At 44.1% G+C, this 17,581-nt stretch overlaps 1 protein-coding gene across 3 annotated transcripts in view; it reads left to right on the forward strand.

Annotated features, from left to right (window-relative positions):
* babam2 (BRISC and BRCA1 A complex member 2) overlaps positions 1 to 17,581 on the forward strand; it is a 130,409-nt gene that overhangs the window by 110,719 nt on the left and 2,109 nt on the right. For all 3 annotated transcript variants that reach the window (XM_015975428.3, XM_015975427.3, XM_054730202.2), the window contains exon 8: positions 8,442 to 8,541. In XM_015975428.3, coding sequence (XP_015830914.3) covers positions 8,442 to 8,541 — 100 coding nt within the window. The remainder of the gene's footprint in view (positions 1 to 8,441; positions 8,542 to 17,581) is intronic.

The following is a 17,581-nucleotide window of genomic DNA, read 5'->3' on the forward strand; positions in this document are numbered from 1 at the left end:
GCGATGTCAGTACTCAAAGGTAACATTGTGTACTTCTACATTTAACTCTAGAACACTTCTGTACCCAGAAGCGTTGATGGTCAACTGAATGAATGCAGGGTGTCCAGCTCATGTGGCTGCAGAACAATCCCGAAGCATCAGCCCTTGGCTGGTTTGAGCTGCTTTGGTTTTCTCCAATCTTTCTGCTGTGCATGCATTATGGGTAAACATTTGTAATGTGTTCAAGAGATAATGCAAATCACCCTTCTGTTGATTTAAATCTGCTCTTGTCTGTCTTAGTAACCCGTTTATTTTATTGTACCGGGTTAGGGTTAGTTAGTTAGTTAGTGTTAGACGACAAAGGATGGCCTAGAAAATGGTGACTGGTGTTTAGCATGGTCTCGTTTACGGTATTACGGGTTTCCGGTTCCGACAGCAGCGTCTCAGGGAAGATACCTGAGGGATCCATAACCGTGATTGCGTAGAAAACCTAGCCTGTTCTGTAGATTAGCTATAGTAGCTTTAACCCTAATCTTGCCTTGTTCACATCCATCTTCAAGGACAGAACCAGTGTAATCCAAAAGCATCGTATTTGTTCAAAAGCTGCCGCTGACACAGACGAGTTACAAAAACACAACCGTCTCTTTGGTTGCTTCTGTCTGCATTTCCATCTGAATGGTGTGGAGCTATTCTTGGATCTGTGGGAGGATAGATGGGCATCATTTAGATTTTCATTTTCAAAGGCTTTTCTCCTCGTGGCTGTGAGCCATTTTCAATCGACCATTTGTTGGTGCACAGAATAATGCTAATTATGTGCACAAAGCCTACTGTAAATGGTGGCTTTGGAGTTCTTAAGAAAAGGGTTTTGACAGTGAAAGAGGCTTCATGACATGCCCTGCTTCCCGCTGAATGGGCCTTATTCACATTCATCTGAGCACCAGTTAATGGCGGCTGTCACATACCATGTCTCAGTCTTTGAGGAGCATTTTCACTCAGATCTTTACGTAATCGTGTCACCTCAGGGTGGTGGTGGGACGCTCCTGTATGGAAAAGGCCTTTTCAGGATTGGTTTCTTCATATATAACCTGTTGGAGTTTTCCCGTGACCCCGTCAGAACTCTGTTAGAAATATTTCACATATTTTGTGGTTTTCGGTCTTTACAGTAAAACTGGATTGCATCAGGAAGTGCTGCACCTTCCTCTCAACTCCCACAGCCCTTCTTTGGAATCAGTTTTCAGTCTTGTGTCATTTTTGTCGTGTTTGTCAGCGTTTAACTTTGGAAATGTGAGAAATATTGAATGCATGAAAACAGAACACTTTCCAGGCGGTCAGCGCGATATGAGCGCATTATTTCATCTTTTTTATTGTTAGCATTTTAGATTAGTTCTAAAGAAGGAAGTAAAAGCTGCATTTGGAGTTATTAACAATAAACATGTGGGAGAAAATCTTCTTGGAAAGGTCTGATTGATGTTTTTTTTTCTTCACGTTGAAAGTTCGGATTCCACATTTAAACCGAAGCTTGTTGGAGGACATGTGGACGAGTCAGTGCCGGTCACAGTCTCTTATCATGGTCACAATTAAAATAACATTTATTAATAATTGGTGTTATGGAATATTGGTTAGGCCTATTTTTGACATTGTGTAATTAATCAGAACCAGTGGATTAAAAGATAGACGGGTGTGAAAACGAACTTTTTTGGTGTCTGCACTTCCTCCAGCTGGTCTACTTCGCACCTGACCCTTTCACCAGCAGACCCTACAGATTAAAATAAATAGATAAATGTTAAACCAACTGGTCCAAATCAAATAAATAGCTTCCCCAATATCTACATCGACATCAGCCATTAGAAAGTTGCTTGACCTTAATGTTTATGTTTATTTATTTAGCAGACGCTTTTATCCAAAGCGACTTACAGTTTATAACCTATAGGGCATGTTGTGATCTGTGGGGGAAACCGGAGTACCCGGAGGAAACCCACGCATGCATGGGGAGAACACGCAACTCCATGCAGAAAGGTCACAGCCGAGTTTCGAACCTGCGACCTTCGTGCTACGAGGCAACAGTGCTAACCACTGCGCCACCATGCAGCCCAAGTATTTTATACTTCCTGTGTCTTGGCACCGTGCAGCCCAAGTATTTTAAGCCCCATTCCCACCTGTACCGGGTCGGCCCGGGCCGGGTAGCCCCAGTCGGCCCCAGCCTGGCCCGGTTGATTCCACACATCCTTGTCTTAAGCCCATGTGGGCTGATTCTACCCACCAATCAGAGGCTTGCTCTAATGGAAGGTGTGAATGGGCTGATTCTACCCACCAATCAGAGGCTTGCTCTAATGGAAGGTGTGAATTTGCTGTCAGCAGTGGGTGTGTTGGCCCTGGTCGGCCTGAAGCAGTACCCCTCGAGAAGAGGGCCGAGAATGAGCCTTGGTTGGCCCGGGAAAATTCCAGGCCACCCAGATATGTAAACAACCTACGCTACCCGGCCCGGACCGACCCGGTACAGGTGGGAATGGGGCTTTATACTTCCTGTGTCTTGGCACCATGCAGCCCAAATATTTTATACTTCCTGTGTCTTGGCACCATGCAGCCCAAGTATTTTATACTTCCTGTGTCTTGGCACCATGCAGCCCAAGTATTTTATACTTCCTGTATCTTGGCACCATGCAGCCCAAATATTTTATACTTCATGTATCTTGGCACCATGCAGCCCAAGTATTTTATACTTCCTGTGTCTTGGCACCATGCAGGCCAAGTATTTTATACTTCCTGTGTCTTGGCACCATGCAGCCCAAGTATTTTATACTTCATGTATCTTGGCACCATGCAGCCCAAGTATTTTATACTTCCTGTGTCTTGGCACCATGCAGGCCAAGTATTGTATACTTCCTGTGTCTTGGCACCATGCAGCCCAAGTATTTTATACTTCCTGTGTCTTGGCACCATGCAGCCCAAGTATTTTATACTCCCTGTATCTTGGCACCATGCAGCCCAAGTATTTTATACTTCCTGTGTCTTGGCACCATGCAGCCCAAGTATTTTATACTTCCTGTGTCTTGGCACCATGCAGCCCAAGTATTTTATATTTCCTGTGTCTTGGCACCATGCAGCCCAAGTATTTTATACTTCCTGTGTCTTGGCACCATGCAGCCCAAGTATTTTATACTTCCTGTGTCTTGGCACCATGCAGCCCAAATATTTTATACTTCCTGTATCTTGGCACCATGCAGCTCAAATATTTTATACTTCCTGTGTCTTGGCACCATGCAGCCCAAGTATTTTATACTTCCTGTATCTTGGCACCATGCAGCCCAAATATTTTATACTTCCTGTGTCTTGGCACCATGCAGCCCAAGTATTTTATACTTCCTGTATCTTGGCACCATGCAGCCCAAATATTTTATACTTCCTGTATCTTGGCACCATGCAGCCCAAATATTTTATACTTCCTGTATCTTGGCACCATGCAGCTCAAGTATTTTATACTTCCTGTGTCTTGGCACCATGCATCCCAAGTATTTTATACTTCCTGTATCTTGGCACCATGCAGCCCAAATATTTTATACTTCCTGTGTCTTGGCACCATGCAGGCCAAGTATTTTATACTTCCTGTGTCTTGGCACCATGCAGCCCAAGTATTTTATACTTCATGTATCTTGGCACCATGCAGCCCAAGTATTTTATACTTCCTGTATCTTGGCACCATGCAGCCCAAATATTTTATACTTCCTGTGTCTTGGCACCATGCAGCCCAAGTATTTTATACTTCATGTATCTTGGCACCATGCAGCCCAAGTATTTTATACTTCCTGTATCTTGGCACCATGCAGCCCAAATATTTTATACTTCCTGTGTCTTGGCACCATGCAGCCCAAGTATTTTATACTTCCTGTGTCTTGGCACCATGCAGCCCAAGTATTTTATACTTCCTGTGTCTTGGCACCATGCAGCCCAAGTATTGTATACTTCCTGTATCTTTGCACCATGCAGCCCAAGTATTTTATACTTCCTGTGTCTTGGCACCATGCAGGCCAAGTATTGTATACTTCCTTTGTCTTGGCACCATGCAGCCCAAGTATTTTATACTTCCTGTGTCTTGGCACCATGCAGCCCAAGTATTTTATACTCCCTGTATCTTGGCACCATGCAGCCCAAGTATTTTATACTTCCTGTGTCTTGGCACCATGCAGCCCAAGTATTTTATACTTCCTGTGTCTTGGCACCATGCAGCCCAAGTATTTTATACTTCCTGTGTCTTGGCACCATGCAGCCCAAGTATTTTATACTTCCTGTGTCTTGGCACCATGCAGCCCAAGTATTTTATACTTCCTGTGTCTTGGCACCATGCAGCCCAAGTATTTTATACTTCCTGTGTCTTGGCACAATGCAGCCCAAGTATTTTATACTCCCTGTGTCTTGGCACCATGCAGCCCAAGTATTTTATACTCCCTGTATCTTGGCACCATGCAGCCCAAGTATTTTATACTTCCTGTGTCTTGGCACCATGCAGCCCAAGTATTTTATACTTCCTGTGTCTTGGCACCATGCAGCCCAAGTATTTTATACTTCCTGTGTCTTGGCACCATGCAGCCCAAGTATTTTATACTTCCTGTGTCTTGGCACCATGCAGCCCAAGTATTTTATACTTCCTTTGTCTTGGCACCATGCAGCCCAAGTATTTTATACTTCCTGTGTCTTGGCACCATGCAGCCCAAGTATTTTATACTTCCTGTGTCTTGGCACCATGCAGCCCAAGTATTTTATACTTCCTGTGTCTTGGCACCATGCAGCCCAAGTATTTTATACTTCCTGTGTCTTGGCACCATGCAGCCCAAGTATTTTATACTCTCTGTGTCTTGGCACCATCCAGCCCAAGTATTTTATACTCCCTGTGTCTTGGCAAAATCCAGCCCAAGTATTTTATACTTCCTGTATCTTGGCACCATGCAGCCCAAGTATTTTATACTTCCTGTATCTTGGCACCATGCAGCCCAAGTATTTTATACTTCCTGTGTCTTGGCACCATTGCGCCCAAGTATTTTATACTTCCTGTATCTTGGCACCATGCAGCCCAAGTATTTTATACTTCCTGTGTCTTGGCACCATGCAGTCCAAGAATTTTATACTTCCTGTATCTTTGCACCATGCAGCCCAAGTATTTTATACTTCCTGTATCTTTGCACCATGCAGCCCAAGTATTTTATACCTCCTGTGTCTTGGCACCATGCAGCCCAAGTATTTTATACTTCCTGTATCTTTGCACCATGCAGCCCATGTATTTTATACTTCCTGTATCTTGGCACCATGCAGCCCAAGTATTTTATACTTCCAGTGTCTTGGCACCATGCAGCCCAAGTATTTTATGCTTCCTGTATCTTGGCACCATGCAGCCCAAGTATTTTATACTTCCTGTATCTTGGCACCATGCAGCCCAAATATTTTATACTTCCTGTGTCTTGGCACCATGCAGCCCAAGTATTTTATGCTTCCTGTGTCTTGGCACCATGCAGCCCAAGTATTTTATACTTCCTGTATCTTGGCACCATGCAGCCCAAATATTTTATACTTCCTGTGTCTTGGCACCATGCAGCCCAAGTATTTTATACTTCCTGTATCTTGGCACCATGCAGCCCAAATATTTTATACTTCCTGTGTCTTGGCACCATGCAGCCCAAGTATTTTATGCTTCCTGTGTCTTGGCACCATGCAGCCCAAGTATTTTATACTTCCTGTGTCTTGGCACCATGCAGCCCAAATATTTTATACTTCCTGTGTCTTGGCACCATGCAGCCCAAGTATTTTATGCTTCCTGTGTCTTGGCACCATGCAGCCCAAGTATTTTATACTTCCTGTATCTTGGCACCATGCAGCCCAAATATTTTATACTTCCTGTATCTTGGCACCATGCAGCCCAAATATTTTATACTTCCTGTGTCTTGGCACCATGCAGCCCAAGTATTTTATACTTCCTGTGTCTTGGCACCATGCAGCTCAAATATTTTATACTTCCTGTGTCTTGGCACCATGCAGCCCAAATATTTTATACTTCCTGTATCTTGGCACCATGCAGCTCAAGTATTTTATACTTCCTGTGTCTTGGCACCATGCAGCCCAAATATTTTACACTTCCTGTGTCTTGGCACCATGCAGCTCAAGTATTTTATACTTCCTGTATCTTGGCACCATACAGCCCAAGTATTTTATACTTGCTGTGTCTTGGCACCATGCAGCTCAAGTATTTTATACTTCCTGTATCTTGGCACCATGCAGCCCAAATATTTTATACTTCATGTATCTTGGCACCATGCAGCCCAAATATTTTATACTTCCTGTATCTTGGCACCATGCAGCTCAAGTATTTTATACTTCCTGTATCTTGGCACCATGCAGCCCAAATATTTTATACTTCCTGTATCTTGGCACCATGCAGCCCAAATATTTTATACTTCCTGTATCTTGGCACCATGCAGCTCAAATATTTTATACTTCCTGTGTCTTGGCACCATGCAGCCCAAGTATTTTATACTTCCTGTATCTTGGCACCATGCAGCCCAAGTATTTTATACTTCCTGTGTCTTGGCACCATGCAGCCCAAATATTTTATACTTCCTGTGTCTTGGCACCATGCAGCTCAAGTATTTTATACTTCCTGTATCTTGGCACCATGCAGCTCAAGTATTTTATACTTCCTGTGTCTTGGCACCATGCAGCCCAAGTATTTTATACTTCCTGTGTCTTGGCACCATGCAGCTCAAGTATTTTATACTTCCTGTATCTTGGCACCATGCAGCTCAAGTATTTTATACTTCCTGTATCTTGGCACCATGCAGCTCAAATATTTTATACTTCCTGTGTCTTGGCACCATGCAGCCCAAATATTTTATACTTCCTGTGTCTTGGCACCATGCAGCTCAAGTATTTTATGCTTCCTGTGTCTTGGCACCATGCAGCTCAAGTATTTTATACTTCCTGTATCTTGGCACCATGCAGCCCAAATATTTTATACTTCCTGTATCTTGGCACCATGCAGCCCAAATATTTTATACTTCCTGTATCTTGGCACCATGCAGCTCAAGTATTTTATACTTCCTGTGTCTTGGCACCATGCAGCTCAAGTATTTTATACTTCCTGTATCTTGGCACCATGCAGCCCAAATATTTTATACTTCCTGTGTCTTGGCACCATGCAGCCCAAGTATTTTATACTTCCTGTGTCTTGGCACCATGCAGCCCAAGTATTTTATACTTCCTGTGTCTTGGCACCATGCAGCCCAAGTATTTCATACTCTCTGTGCCTTGGCACAATCCAGCCCAAGTATTTTATACTTCCTGTGTCTTGGCACCATGCAGCCCAAGTATTTTATACTTCCTGTGTCTTGGCACCATGCAGCCCAAGTATTTTATACTTCCTGTATCTTGGCAACGCTTCAGGAATATTTTAAAGTGCAAAATGAGATTTTAAATTCTAAATGTTCATAAAAATTCTATTTTTGGAAATGGAACCAAACGGATTATAGAAACTGAAACATATGATAGAAATATAAAAGATTAAGCATAAATGAGACAAACCAGCAGATACAAAATGCAAAGCGTGCTCTGTTTCAGACCGTCCTGCGAGGTCACTCAGACCATGTGATGATGAGCTAACCCCACTCCGGGTTTTTGATCAGTCGGCTGGTTGCTGATCGGTTTTATGTTCATTCAGGAAAATACTTAACAAAAATCTCTCTTGTGCTTTCAGGGATGAGTCGCTCCAAGTGTTTGACTCGTCTACGTTTGGTTTTACGTTTTTACGATAAAGGAGGATGTTTATGCATCATATAAATTCATGCACTGCCCTCCAAACAATTACCTCAGCATCGATTTTCAAAAGACAGAACATCATTTCTAAACATCCTGTGACTGTTCTGCCAGAATGGAGAGGGGAATAAAAATAGAATGCGTTGGAAGAGAGCCTCCCACCCCTCCATGTGTCTTTAAATGAGCATTTGCAGCATTAAAGCCGTTTCCTAAGACCTTTAACCCTTCCCCAGGGTGTTCCCTCTGTTTTGTCCCAGATCACAAAAAAAAGAGAGCAACCCGAGGGAGTGACTCCGCTGGTTGGTTAGTCACTCGGGAGCTGCAGCAGCAGATCTCCTGATTAAATAAGCATGCGCTAATCACTAATGGAGCTGTGCAGCGGGATTAAATCAGAGAGACGTCAAAATAATAACTGAAGGAGATTAAAGAGGTTGCCACGGGCACGACTCAATCTTTGAAATCATTTCTTTAATTCCTCACTTTCAGGTGCACACTGCTAGTGGGCTCCTTGTAGGGGGTTGTAACATTTACGCCGTGCAGGATCTCGCGTTTCACCTGCAGCCGTGTGAATAATTCAAAATAGATGCAGTTTGATCATACGTTATGTTTAATGTAAGATCTAATGAGAATTTCCAGGCTAACAGTTGTCTTTCTTTCTTTCCTATCAGCGCTCTGGGAGGCTCTTCAGCGCTTCACATCCCAGCGTTTCCCAGCGGAGGATGCCTAATTGATTACGTTCCCCAAGTGTGTCAGTTGCTCACCAACAAGGTAAAAGGCTGTTGATGTTTGTGTTCGACGACGACAGATTAGATTTCATGTACATGCTTTGGTGAGGCTGCTTTTCAGGTGTCGCTTCACAGCAAACGCGTGCGTGCGTGCGCGTGTGGGTCCTGTGCAGCGTGGGCGTACTGGCCAGCCTCCATGGGCTGTCTGAGTGCTCTTTGGCCTCCGCAGGTTGACAAGTAGACGTGCAGCGTGGATCTGGTGTAAGGCTGTTTCCTGTGAGGCACAACGCCCCCACCCTGCCCCATCAGTGCCATCCTTCACATACAGAAGTCCTCCATTTCCTTCTGCACTCACGGTCTGACGAGCATTGAAAAAGACTCCCCCTTAATACCTTCCACGCTTCTGGTTTTTCCAGTCCGAACCGCTCCCTCTTCTGTGAAAAAATAACCCAATTATGCTCATAGGATGGCTTCTAACTAGGATTTTGTTTAAAGAGCAAAAAGCTACATTTCTACAGGTTTAGCTCAAGTTGACTCTTAAGAAAAAAGCCTAAATATTTACTAATCTCTGCAAGAATAAAGCAATAATCTACAGTGAATCTGGGGGATTAAACAAGTTAATGATAACAGTGATGTGCGGCACTTACTGCACATATTATGACTTGTTTGTTAAATGTTCACGAGTGTGTGTTTTGTTCTTTTGTAAATGACATTATTACTTTTGTGTCATGATTTAAACAAAAGAGATTATAAATAATAATTATAATTTAATACAGTTAAAGCAGAGCAGGAGAAATCAGACTTCCAACATGAAATATATCAGGAAAAAAGTAATAAATAAGTAATAAACCGCTCATTTTTAAGGGTGGATAAAGTTTTTTTTCAGCCTTGGTAGTAACTTGGGACATACATAAATGCTCTGATGTGTAGCCGTAGCTGCATGTTGATTTTGATCTGCATTTTTCTCTGCTCGCAGTAAATAGATGCGCTCAGACAACACCGTCCATTTTTATAAAATCAAACAGATCAGTCACACTTCATGATATTAGAGCCGGGGGCGGTGTGAATGTGACGGAGATCTTTAATCACACAGCAGTCAGCTCTGCTGGCGCTGTTGCATCATGCTGCAAGCACACACACACACACACACACACACACACACACACACACACACACACACACACACACACACACACACACACACACACACACACACACACACACATATTGATAGGTGTATGAGTGAGGAGTCATGGGTGCGGGCAGGTTTGAATACCTGCAGAACAAGATCACCTGTTTGCTTAATTTAAAGCTCCAGGCAGCCAATAGGAGCACTTGGCATGTGACCAGCAGGAACAGGAAGTCCATTCTTGGTGTGGGTGTGAAGTTTCAGCGATGCATAGTTTCTTTAAAACACTCACACACACAGCGTAATTAAATAAATAGCTCAAGTGGCCTTGCCTCTCCTCCGCCAATCCATGAGAACAAAAAATGAGCAGAAGCTCGAGTCACAATGTGTGTGTGTGTGTGTGTGTGTGTGTGTGTGTGTGTGTGTGTGTGTGTGTGTGTGTGTGTGTGTGTTAGTATAGGTGCAGGAGGGGGTATGTTCATGTGTGTGTGTGTGTGTGTGTGTGTGTGTGTGTGTGTGTGTGTGTGTGTGTGTGTGTGTGTGTGTGTGTGTGTGTGTGTGTGTGTGTGCGTGCGTGTTAGTATAGGTGCAGGAGGGGGTATGTTCGTGTGTGTGTGTGTGTGTGTGTGTGTGTGTGTGTGTGTGTGTGTGTGTTAGTATAGGTGCAGGAGGGGGTATGTTTGTGTGTGTGTGTGTGTGTGTGTGTGTGTGTGTGTGTGTGTGTGTGTGTGTGTGTTAGTATAGGTGCAGGAGGGGGTATGTTCATGTGTGTGTGTGTGTGTGTGTGTGTGTGTGTGTGTGTGTGTGCGTGCGTGTTAGTATAGGTGCAGGAGGGGGTATGTTCGTGTGTGTGTGTGTGTGTGTGTGTGTGTGTGTGTGTGTGTGTGTGTGTGTGTGTGTTAATATAGGTGCAGGAGGGGGTATGTTCGTGTGTGTGTGTGTGTGTGTGTGTGTGTGCGTGCGTGTTAGTATAGGTGCAGGAGGGGGTATGTTCGTGCGTGTGTGTGTGTGTGTGTGTGTGTGTGTGTGTGTGTGTGTGTTAGAGATTACGCTCTTCTTTCAGAAAAAGGCCATAATTTACATGAAATTGAGGAATAATCAGAAATGTTAACGATGGATCGTAAAAGTGAACCAGATGTCATCATTAGATTCTATATTAGTCACATGAAATCGTTGTTTAAATCAATACTATAAATATCAATAATATTTAAAACCTTGTTTTATTTTTTCTTCTATTGGACATTTAAATAAATATCAAATTTAAATGTGTCCTCTACTTTGTTTTAGAATAGAAAAGTTTAGTTTGGTTGTGAAGTTTTTACAAACTTTGCTTCCTTTCTTGAAACCATTTTGTTACAGAAACTGTGAAAATGTGGCTTCTTTAAAGGAATATTCCAATCCTACGGGAAATGTAATCTGGTGCCACATTCCTGGAGTTATACAAATATGGAAGAAGCTTTTTGTAGCCAGCCCGGTCAATCTCCTAATCTGGCAGGATTCCATTAGCTTCAGCTTAACAATGTAAGATGGGAGCTTGTGTGGGAAAAGTCATTAAAATTACTCAATAATGATCCTAGTTTTTCTTGGTGAAAATAAGTAGCATGAAGGGATTAAAGGAGCGGATTTCATCGACACACCGCCGCCATGAGCTACGCCTTCAACATCGTGTAAAAGTGACCACACCGCCTACATCGCTTCGCTACTTTACTTCGTCACCCCCACTATGGGCTGTGTCACTGTCACATGTCTAAACATGGTCAGCACCTTCCTGAAACACAATAAACAATAAACACTGTTAATGTCAACAGCGTTCACCTGTCGGATCGGTGCAAAACGGTGAATTACGACGAGTCCAATACCGCTATCGCACATCTAAGTATTTTCTATGTGTAGAAGGTTCATGGGTGCACGAAAAACTTTGGGGTTTTTTATTGTGTTGTTGATTAATCAAAGGTTTGGGAAAACTTAATTATGAATCCAAAAACTGGTATTTTGGATCGTCAGACCCTCAGAACATAAATATAAAGTGAATCTGCTCTGTAAACTAATGTCTACTCAAAGAAAAACAACAGACTTTCTTTTTCCTGCTGAAACTTTTTTTTTTTTTTTTTTTTTTTTTTTTTTTTCTGTCTGGCTGTGAAGCAAGCAGAATTGATGTCTGAATGCTGGTAACAAGCCTTACAGTTTTACTCTCAGGTGGAGCATCAGAGCATCTGCTTTTAATGTCTCAGGTGGAGCATCAAAGAGTCTGCTTTTAATGTCGCACCTGATATTTAAAACTTTATTGTTATTGTTTTTGAATGCTTTGTAATTTCGACCAGACACGGAGACAGAGGTGAAAGAGAAAGGAAAAGAGAAAAGGTGGGGAGAGAGGGGGTTAGGTGGGGGGGGGGGGATTCAACAAAAATAAACAATAATGAACAAGAGTCTGCTTCTAGACCTGCAAAATGAGACGAGAAAAAAGCAAAACATAACAAAAAAATGGGACACAACACCAATATAACAAAATCAAGCTATCACTGCGTCAACTTGATGAAGAAATATATAATCAATCATTGTTTAACTAAACAGTCACACGATAATATACCACAGTGCATTGAGTGCCCACCATAGTCTTAAGACATGTGTTGAACGTGCCCAAGCCCATACTTATGAGAGCACCATGTGAGCACCTGTGTGTGTACACGCGCTTGTTTATGTAAGGTTTATCTATAGGAGCGTCCAATAGAGAGTGTGAGGGACCACAGATCTGCCCCCCAAAGACGCGTAGGAGACGGGGGGGAGCTCCAAGTCCCAGAGATCCAGGCGCTGCCCCAGAACACAGGAACCCCAAGGAGCCCGCAACCAGAAAGGCCCCCGCCCCCCTCGAGAGGCACAGAGGATCGCCCCGGGGGGCCACAACCAGCAGCCGGCAGAGCCCCGGGAGATATCAGCGGCAAGTCCTCAGGCCTGCCCGCAGCCTCCCACCCCCTAGCCGGCCGAGTCCGGGACCCAGCGACCCGGGACCCAGGGGCGACCACCCCCGCCGGGGACCCAGCAGAGCCCAGGGACCCAGACCCCCCCAGGCCGCCACCGGGATTGATCAGGCAGATGCCAAAAATCTTAAACTCCCTGACCCGGGAGCCACGAACACTCAGGCAGACCAAGGCATCACACCCCCACCAGGTGTGACAGGGGGGAGGGGAGACGAAGATCTATATCATCAAAGGAGGTCCCAGGAGAAGGGAGGAGTCAAAGGCCCCACCTGACATATACAGTCATACACAAACACAGTCACACACTCCCTCCCTCATGCTCACACATGCACATACAACCAAAGACTTACAAAAATACACGCCGGACACCCATTCATGCTCCCCATACACACCCTATTCACTCTGGTCCCGGTAATGCTGCACATGGGGTACAACCACCACCGGTTACCAGAGTTTGACCCTTTCTGCTGGGGTGCTGATGAGCAGGCTCCCCCGCCCACCGCCGAGCACAGCAACCCACCACCCCAGACCCCAACCAGACGGCCAGATCTCCCTCCTAGTCTCCAGCCCCAGGCAGCCAAGCAACAACAGAGGTGTGCTAAGACCCCCTGGTCTCCCTCCACCTGCTCCAACATAGTGTTGTGTGTTAATGAGGTGTATTCTATTGCTGTGGTGAGCGGGCAGTGCGGGCATTTTCTGGCCTATGCCAGCTGATGCCACTGCACCACCCTACTTGCACCCACAGCCCTTGGTGTCTAAATGCAGTTTAAAATTCGAAGTGGGCACCGGCACTCGGGAGGAGGCTGAGAACTCCCCCTGCCAAGTGCCGTTGAATGTGCTCACTCCCAAGGCCCTAAGTGTATGTTTGCGTGGAATGTCGTCGGTGGAAGTGCATAAGGTGCAAATAAAATTGGGGGGCAGGAAGCCACAGGAATGCGGAAATGGGGTCCATACCCGCACTCCTCGACTTGTCCACCCCCCAAGGTCCTATGTGCATGTTTGTGTGATGATGTGAGGGAGCAGGAGGAGAGAAATAAACGGGGATGGGGAGGAATGGCTGGTAGGGCTTAGCCCTCCAGGGAGCCAGCTCCCCCACTGACCCCAATAGGCACCTCCGTTGTCATGCCGCCGCCCAGGGCATGGAGACCCCAGCCCATCCTGCCAGGGCCCAAAGCAGCAGCATCACAGAGCCCCACAGAGCCCGAGGGAGCCGACCCAGCCCCACCCCAGCAGAATATCTATGCCCATCCCTGCATTTGCACAACTTCCAGAATATATAAGACATAAGACATCCAGGTAAGGTTGGGTCCTCCCCCTCCTGGACCTCCCCCTCCCCTGTGATGGGACAACAGAGGAGCCAGGGCCTGCCCTACGCCCCCGAACCCGGGCCAGGTACTTCTGCGTATTCCTGCCTTCTTCCCGGCAGCGTACATGTAGGGACCCGACCCCCAAGGCCCAGCCCAGATCCCCACACGGGGCCGGCCACCCCAACACCCCGAGCCCCCAGGCCCCCACCCAGACCCACCCAGGGGCAATGCAGCCGCCAGGCAGTAACCCATGGCCGCCGCCAAGACCTCCAAGGGGCCCCACTCACAACCGCCAGCAGTACACCCCCCGAGGCAACCCAAGCACCTCCAGAGGGGGGGAACAGCCCCCCAGTGCCAGACATCCCCAGTGAACCCATCCCCAGGGAACATCCAGATACTCCAAACTCAGACCCTCCACCCCCCCACCCACATCATCCCGCAGGACATCATCAACGGCCCCCCATCACCGCTATGTGATGGAACCGATCAAAGGAGCCCAGAGAGATTTATTTGAAGTGGAAGCAGAGGCTAAATCAAGTGCAATATGATCTAACAAAAGATTTCTATACTGGTTAATGCAGAGATTTTCTCTATTTTTCCAATTCAAGAGGATAGTTTTCTTAGCGATGCATATGGCAGTCAGAACCACGTGAACCAAAGATTTTTCAATCGGGACATCATCCAGGTTTCCCAGTAAACAAAGAGAGGGGGTGATTGGGATATGACATTTCAGAGACTTTGACAGGTCTTCACATACTCTACCCCAAAATTCCTGGACAGGTGGACAGGACCACAGTGCATGAACGTAATTGTCAGGAATGTTGTTTGTGCAGTGTGTACAGATGTCAGACGACACAAACCCCATCTTGAACATCCGATGACCTGTATAGTGTACTCTGTGTAGAACTTTGTACTGAATTAATTGTAAATTGGGGTGTCTGATCATTTTAAAAGTTTTTAAACAAGTTTGGGACCAGAAGTTCTGGTCAAAGCTGACTGATAGATCCACCTCCCATTTTTCAATAGGGATTGCTATTCTATCGTCTATTTTGGACAGTGTCTTATATACTTTAGACAGTAGTTTAGGGGGTTTGAGATTGCAGAAGTCTAAAACCCTTGGCGGGGTTTGTAATTCTATTTTATTGAGCTTAAATTTTTGTTTGACTACAGATTTGATTTGGTGGTATTCTAAAAAGCTATTCTTTTCTATTCCAAATTGGGAGACTATTCTATTAAATGGGATGAAGTCCAATCCTTCATATATGTTTTCCAGGTATAGGATTCCTTTATTTTTCCAGTCCAGAAGGTTCATCATTTTATTATTTTGCAAAATATCAGGATTATTCCAGATAGGTGTGCGTCTGCATGGTACTAGTGAAGACTCTGTCATTTTAAGATACTCCCACCATGCTGTCAGAGAGGTGCTGATACTAATACTTTTGAAGCCTTCATGTTTTCTTACGCTTGAGCTAATAAATGGTAAGTCTGAAAGCTCTATCGTATTGCAAATTGTCTGTTCTATGTCTAACCAGGACTCATCTAGTGGGTTATCTTGCAACCATCTTGGTATATATTGCAGCCTGTTGGCTAAAAAATAATAATAAAAGTTGGGTAGATCCAGTCCTCCTCTGTCTTTGCTCTTCTGAAGCGTTTTTAAGCTAATTCGTGGAGGTTTATCCTGCCAGAGGAATTTGGTAATTGAGGAGTCCAGAGATCTAAACCAGTCAGCTGGTGGTTTGTTTGGGATCATTGAAAATAAGTAATTTATTCTGGGTAAGACCATCATTTTAATTGTAGCAACTCTTCCCATCAGTGATATTGGTAAGGATTTCCATCTAGCAAGATCATCCTCCACTTTCTTTAAAAGTGGGATGTAGTTTAATTTGGTTAGATCTGCTACCTTGGGAGAGACATTAATTCCCAGGTATGTGATATTACCTGACTCCAGTTGAGTATTAAGTAAATTGACAAAAGAGAAATTAATTGGTAGAACTGTTGATTTTAACCAGTTTATAGAATAATCTGAAACTTTTGAAAAAGAGTTTATCAGTTCTATAGAATGAGACAGAGACGATTGAGAATTCTGGAGGAAGAGTAAAACATCATCTGCATAAAGACTGATCTAAGATTTGTCTCATGGAACGTACATGGAACTGGCTCAAGAGATAAAAGATTAAAGATTTTTGATCAGTTAAAAAGAATGCAAGCAGACGTAATATTATTACAGGAGACTCATAGATCTGCCACATCGGCAGATGAACTTAAAACACCTGAGTTTCCCAGCATGTTCTCTGCCTGCTATAACTCTAGGCAAAGAGGGGTAGCTATTTTAATACACAAAAACATCAATTTCACAGTACTGGACACAGTTTCTGATCCAGAAGGTAGATTTATAATGTTAAAAATAACTATACAGAACCAACGCTTATGTATTGTGAGCATATACTGTCCAAATATTGATGACCCTCCATTCTTTCATAATTTTTTCTCTGTACTCTCCGAACACTTGGACTGTCCACTTATACTTGGAGGTGATTTTAATTTTTGGATGCATTCCTTAGACAGGCTCAGTACAGCTGGGACTCGGCGCAATTGGCAATCCACTTATATAGTTAAACAGTACATGAGTGATTATGGGCTTTGTGATGCATGGCGATCTCTTCATCCTAACCGTAGAGAGTATACTTTTTTCTCACACGTCCATCACTCTCACTCACGTTTGGATTATTTTCTAGTCAGCAGCTCATTGCTGGCTGACATTTCAGACACTGAGATACACCCTATTGTTGTCAGCGACCATGCTCCGGTTTCTTTAACTCTAGTAAACAAGAAAGCAATCCCACCAAGCAAAAACTGGAGGTTTAATACATCACTGCTTAAAGATGAAGGTTTTATAGAATTTTTTAAAAAGGAGTGGGCTTTATATTTAGAACATAATGACCTGCCTGGAACATCAGCATCTATTCTTTGGGAGGCAGGAAAGGCAGTGATGAGAGGTAAAATAATCTCTTTCTCATCACATAAGAAAAAAACAGAAAATAAACGTATCCAGGAGTTAGAAGAAATCATTAAGTCTTTAGAGACATCCACAGAAGAAGAGTTACTGAGCAAATTACGTAAAGCTAAATTAGAACTTCATGGAATTATTGACAAAAAAACACAATTTTTAGCACAAAGACTACGAATAGAAAACTTTGAACATAGTAATAAATCCGGTAAATTTCTGGCCAGCCAATTAAAAATTAATAAAGAGAAAACTACCATATCTGCTGTTAAAGACTCAACTGGGAATATAGTTTATGACCCTGAAAGAATAAACAACACTTTCAGAGACTTTTACCAAATTTTGTACTCACCACAGATAAACCCATCAGATGACGAGATCGATGAGTTCCTTGATAGGATAACACTTCCTAAATTAACAGACAGCCAAGTTGCAGTCCTGGACTCGCCACTAACATCAGCAGAGCTCCAGGAAGCCCTTAAATCCATGACTAATGGGAAAGCTCCAGGTCCAGACGGGTTCCCAGCAGAGTTCTACAAAGAATTCTGGATCATTCTGGCTCCAACATTTTTCAGAATGGTGAGGGAAATCGAAGAGAGCGGCAGATTACAGCCAAACATGAACTCAGCCAATATTAGTCTCTTGTTAAAACCAGGCAAAGACCCAGC

Source organism: Nothobranchius furzeri, chromosome 18 (genome assembly GCF_043380555.1).
Source record: "Nothobranchius furzeri strain GRZ-AD chromosome 18, NfurGRZ-RIMD1, whole genome shotgun sequence".
Classification (NCBI taxonomy): domain Eukaryota; kingdom Metazoa; phylum Chordata; class Actinopteri; order Cyprinodontiformes; family Nothobranchiidae; genus Nothobranchius; species Nothobranchius furzeri.